Source organism: Primulina tabacum, chromosome 9 (assembly GCF_025594145.1).
Source record: "Primulina tabacum isolate GXHZ01 chromosome 9, ASM2559414v2, whole genome shotgun sequence".
Lineage (NCBI taxonomy): Eukaryota > Viridiplantae > Streptophyta > Magnoliopsida > Lamiales > Gesneriaceae > Primulina > Primulina tabacum.
Genome location: NC_134558.1, coordinates 33,931,897 through 33,938,126, shown reverse-complemented (window position 1 = coordinate 33,938,126; position 6,230 = coordinate 33,931,897). Strand labels below are relative to the sequence as shown.

The following is a 6,230-nucleotide window of genomic DNA, read 5'->3' as shown; positions in this document are numbered from 1 at the left end:
TACTTGAATCCTTAATAAAATTAATGTTTCCCAAATATTAAGTTAATTTCTAATAAAATAGCAATGTCCGATACTCTTACGTCAAAACAAATAAGAGTAGGTCTCTTGTAAGAGGATATTACGAATCTTTATCTGTGAAACATGTCAAACTCTACCGATATTAACAATAAAAAGCAATACTCTTAGCATAAAAAGTAATATTTTTTCATAGATGACCTAAATAAGATATCGGTCTCACAAAACTACGACTCGTGAGATCGTCTCACACAAGTTTCTGCCAACAAATAAACGGCCATCTCCATCACTTTTAAGTCGATTTAATGTCATGAGTTGAAGGTCATAAATGTTGATCAAACATGGGATTTAAAAATATTATGAAAATAATAATCGCAAAGATCATTATCAAATTAAGGGGGACATCCATTTGCGCGGCCTATAATTAATATTAATTAATTAATATAAATAATATAAATATATGGTTATAGTGTCACGTTTTCACACTCCCCTTTATTTTATTAAAAAATGGCATATTATAAATTAATTATATATATTTGAATGGATACCACATGTTGTCATTAGATTGATAGAAATCCATTGATTTTAAGTTTTTTGCTTTTTTTGTCAATAATAATTGCAATAAATTTTAAATATATACAAAGTAAATGTCATTTGAAATATATATATCATTTCAAATCCAATCCATTCAGTTAAGCATAGGTTAAGTAAGGTTCACGGTTAGGTTAACCATCCGAACCGAACTGAAACCGAAAATTCTACGGTTTTTTGGACGTTTGATTTTCGATTTGGTTCGGTTTTTTCATCTTCCGTAGTTATTTTTATATATTAATAATAAATATGAATAGATAAAAAAAATTGGAAATTCGGTTAAACCAAAAACCCGAAAGCATTTCAGATTTTAACCGAACCGTTCAACTCACTCCAGATTTCCGGTGAGTATCGGTTCGGTTTAATTGGTCCATACTCGCGATCCAAATCAACCATGTCCACTCGTGATCCCGGTGGACTGTGCTCACCCACCACCAACCACGGTCACTCGTGGTCCAAATCAACCATTGGCCCCCCACATTTATGTAATTATAAAGACAACTATTGTTACCTTGTACCCACCGCAACCAACTTTCATTAAACCAATCCAATGTGCGGGGTCGCAGGGAACTAATGTCAATTACAAGGCCCAAAAAAATGTTACCAAGTTGATCTTGCACAACATACAAAACATGTATCATTGGAATATCAAACTTTAGACCAAGTCAAATCCTAAGACAAAAGCAACACAAAATGAGCAAATCCCTCGACAAAACAAAACAAAACAAGAGGAACATCAAACTTAATTCATGGTTAACTAACACAGTACCCGAACACTTGAAGAGCAAAATACTTGCAAAAAGTACCCAAATTCATTGTGATTTACATAATGGAACAGCTACTGGTGTTCTCATCACTGAACATGTGAGTAGAAGAATGATCAGCAGCGTGGTAATATCGGCCAGGCTCGCTGAAACTGTAGGGAACCGCACCGTAACCATGGTAGAAGCCAGTGCTTTGAGGGATGAATGGAGACCTGTTGTACATCATCTGTGCTTGCTGCTGGTGCAAGGGATTCATTGAAGGATAGCCGCCATTCATGTTCATCATCATGAGTGAAGGATTGTGTCCCGCGCTTAATCCGTTCACCGGGAAACCTCCTGCAGGATTATTCCCCTGGAATACATTGTTTGGTTGGATCTGTAATCCCCTCCCGTTGTTTCCATGAAAGCCAGCAAGATTCATCATGGTATTTATGTCGCTTACCCTCTTCCCTTGTCCAGTACTGTTCAGTGTTTTCTGATCAATCACACTGGGATTTCCATTTCCCTTCTTCCCAGGATTCTTTGCTTCGGCTTGTTTCTTGAGCAAAGCCAGTTGGTTGAACTTATCCTTGATAACTTGCATTTCCTCGTCTTCTTCTTCATCATCGTAATCAGGAAGACAACCATCTTCTTGTTTTGTCACAAAGGGGGATTTCTGCTTCTTTTTCAGGGATTCAAGATTTCTAAAAACATTTTGCTGCTGCCCTTGTTTGTTCTTATTAGAATCTTGTTTGATGAAAGATAATTTTTGTATCTGGTTTTGGTGCTTACCATTTTGAGACCAGAGCTCAGCATGCTTCCCAACCTTCACTAGTTTCTTGATTAAGACTGCGGAATCCACATTTCCTGAGACTGTAACTTTTTGTAACTCTGCATCTAAGCTTACTTTATAAACTCCTGAGTACAAAAAAAATTCTAGATACTATTACAAGAAAGGAAGCATTTTTACACTCATTTGTAAGTGATTGGAACTAATAATGAAACCTTTAAGAAACACAAGGACAGCCACTCAGGAAAAAAGTGGGAGAAAATACATACACAAACGAAAAAGTTATTTAAAAAAAAAACCAACCTTCGATTTTCTGAAGAAGTTTCTTCACTTTCTGCTTGCACCCATCACAATGTATGTTCACTTTGAGAACACATGTCTGCATAAAATAATTTTTTTCCAAAAAGGGGGAAATTTTACAGAAGAAGCCCAAACACAAACTTGGCTTAGTACATATATTAAGAACAAAGAAAGAAAAAAAAAAGAGATTTAAAAAGAAAAGATCACCTGGATCTTGAGGAGCTTGAAGTCTTCATCTTTAGTCATTTCTTGCAATCTTTCTTCCTCTTTACTTCATCTTTTGGGTCAAACATACAAAGCAAGCAGTTGAGGAGTTAAAAGTCTTTAAATAAAAGCACAGAAACTTCATTGGAGGTAGTGTGCTCTTTTCTTTTCTTATTTTTTTAAAAAAAATTAATCTTCCAAATTAATATAAAAAAATGTGTTCAGAAAAATAAAATCAGACACATCAAACGGATAAATAATAACTATTATTTCTTATTATAATTTGAAATGTGGCTAGCTTATAATTTTACTTCTGAAATTATTTTTGTACAAACATGCTTCATTCTGCGAGTGGTTAATTAACTGAGAAAGTATAATTTATTATGTAATTAATCATCTCAATTTCATTACTATTTTGAAGTTTTAGAGTACTTTAAGATTGTGTGATCGTAATTAAAAACATGCAAATTCGAGAAATACTTCTACGAAATGTTTTATTTATTTTTTGACGAAGATTGTAATAAGTATGATATATTATTTCATGTAATGGTTTGTTTTTGTTATTTTATTTTTAACAATAAATGGATATTTTAAAATACGACTTAACTGTTGTGAAAAAGTAAAAATTTATGGTAAAAAGTAAAAATCTCAAACTCTCAAAATTTACCAAACTACACACTTTATAATATTTTTCTCTCTACTCAATTGTGATTTTCTTCACAAATGAGAGATCTATTTATAGGAAATCTTTACAAATAATCCAAAAATAAAATACATCATTAACTACATCATCACACACTAATTTTCAATATTTACAACTCTTATTTTCAACATTCAAATATTCAATACTCACATTTTAAATATATTTTTCAACACTCCCCCTTGTGATGATGATCATAATGATTGTCTTCATAACGTGTTTTTATACTGCCTCGTTAAAAACCTTACTAGGAAAAACCCATTGGGATAAAAACCATAGTAAGGGAAAAAGAGTGCAGTCACGTAAACTCCCCCTCATGTTGACACGAACAATTCTTCACAAATTTCGTAGATTGCGCATCCCAATATTATATATGTGCTTTCTGAATATTGACGTAGGAAGTGCATTTGTGAAGAGATCTGATGAGTTTTCACTTGATTGAATGTGACGAACATCAATACATCTATTCTTCTCAAGCTCCTTGGTGAATGCGAAGAACTTAGGAGGAATATGTTTAGTTCTGTCGCTTTTTATGTATCCTTCTTTCATTTGAGCAACACATGCAGCATTATCTTCATATAGTATCACAGGCTTCTCATCAGATGATAATCCGCATGAAATTTGGATATGTTGGGTCATTGATTTTAACCACACACATTCACGACTTGCTTCATGTAGTGCAATAATCTCGGCATGATTTGATGAAGTTGTTACGAGCGTTTGTTTCTGAGAACGCCAAGATATTGCAGTGCCTCCACGAGTAAATACATATCCAGTTTGGGAACGTGCCTTGTGTGGATCAGATAAGTATCCAGCATCAGCATAACCAATTATACTTGGATTAGCATCTTTTGAATACAAAAGTCCCAAGTCTGTCGTTCCTCGTAGATAACGGAATATATGTTTAATTCCGTTCCAGTGTCTCTTTGTTGGATATGTGCTAAATCTTGCCAACAGATTCACGGCAAAAGATATATCAGGCCTTGTACAATTTGTAAGGTACATAAGGGCACCGATGGCACTTAGATATGGTACTTCTGGACCAAGAATATCTTCATCATCTTCACATGGACGGAATGGATCCTTTTCTATGTTTAATGATCTAACAAACAACCATTGGAGTACTTAAAGGATTTGCTTTATCCATATTAAAACGTTTAAGGATCTTTTCTGTATAATTTGTCTGGTGAACAAACATTCCACATTCTTTTTGTTCAATTTGTAAACCCAGACAATACTTGGTTTTTCCAAGATCCTTCATTTCAAATTCTTCCTTCAAGTATGACACAACTTCTTGAATTTCTTTATTCGTTCCAATGATGTTTAAATCATCAACATATACAGCAATAATTACGCATCCGGATGTTGTTTTCTTAATGAAAACACAAGGGCATATTGAATTATTTACATATCCCTTTTTCATCAAGTGATCACTTAGTCGATTATACCACATTCGACCTGATTGCTTTAACCCATATAATGATCTTTGTAATTTCACAGAATAACATTCCCTGGGTTTTGAACTTTGTGCTTCAGGCATCTTAAATCCTTCAGGGATTTTCATATATATATTACTATCAAGTGATCCATATAAGTAAGCTGTAACAACATCCATAAGACGCATTTCTAAATTTTCAGATACCGCCAAGCTAATCAAATACCGAAACGTAATTGCATCCATCACAGGAGAATACGTTTCTTCATAATCAATTCCAGGCCTTTGAGAAAAACCTTGTGCAACAAGTCGAGCTTTATATCTTACTATTTCATTTTTCTCATTTCGCTTTCGAATAAAAACCCATTTGTATCCAACAGGTTTTACACCTTCAGGTGTAAGGACTATAGGTCCAAAAACATTACGTTTATTTAGCGAATTTAATTCAACCTGGATGGCATCTTTCCATTTTATCCAATCCTGCCGATTTTTACATTCACCAAAAGATTTTGGTTCATGATCTTCGTTATCATTTATGATGTCGATTGCCACATTATAAGAAAATATATCATCAATTTCATCTATATCTTTTCGGTTCCATATTTTTCCAGTATTAATATAATTGATAGAGATTTCATGATTCTCGTCAGTTTGTGGTTCTGACAGAACATTTTCATCATCATGTGTTTCTTCAGGAACACCATTCTCTATTTTGTGATCATCATGTGTTTCTTCAGAAACGTCATTCTTTATTTTGTGATCATCGTGTTTCTCTATGAATTTTCTTTTTCGAGGATTTTTATCCTTGGAACCGACTGGCCTTCCACGCTTCAGGCGTTTAATGACATCATGAGTATCTTCCATTTGTTTCTTTGGAATTTCAATTCGAGCAGGGGCATTTGCAGCATGTATATATGATTTAGTTACCCCTTTTGTGTCTGCAAATGCATCTGGTATTTGATTTGCTATTCTTTGCAAGTGTACAATTTGTTGTACATCTTTTTCACATTGTTTTGTTCTTGGATCCAGATGTAACAATGATGATACATACCATGTAATTTCTTTTTCGGTATGTTTCTGTTCTCCCCCTAACATTGGGAAGATTTCCTCATTAAAATGACAATCAGCAAAACGTGCTGTGAACACGTCGCCTGTCTGAGGTTCAAGATATCGAATGATTGATGGACTATCATAACCAATATAAATTCCAACCTTTCTTTGAGGTCCCATTTTCTTTCGTTGCGGTGGTGCAATAGGCACATACACCATACATCCAAAAATTTTCAGATGAGAAATGTCTGGTTCTTTACCAAATGCAAGCTGCAATGGGGAGTATTTATGATATGCACTTGGTCTGATGCGAATTAATGAAGCAGCGTGTAAAATTGCATGTCCCCATATAGAAATAGGGAGCTTTGTTTTCATTATCATTGGTCTAGCAATCATTTGCAG

At 34.1% G+C, this 6,230-nt stretch overlaps 1 protein-coding gene across 1 annotated transcript; it reads right to left on the bottom strand.

Moving 5' to 3' along the window:
* Positions 1-1,168: 1,168 nt before the first annotated feature.
* Positions 1,169-2,802, bottom strand: LOC142555377 (heavy metal-associated isoprenylated plant protein 37). The gene is made up of 3 exons (XM_075666219.1): positions 2,647-2,802; positions 2,443-2,518; positions 1,169-2,267 (listed from the first exon to the last, which is right to left on the bottom strand). Exons 1-3 carry the CDS (start codon positions 2,683-2,685, stop codon positions 1,429-1,431), a joined length of 954 nt encoding a protein of 317 aa, XP_075522334.1. The 5' UTR covers positions 2,686-2,802; the 3' UTR covers positions 1,169-1,428.
* Between the last annotated feature and the right edge of the window lie 3,428 nt (positions 2,803-6,230).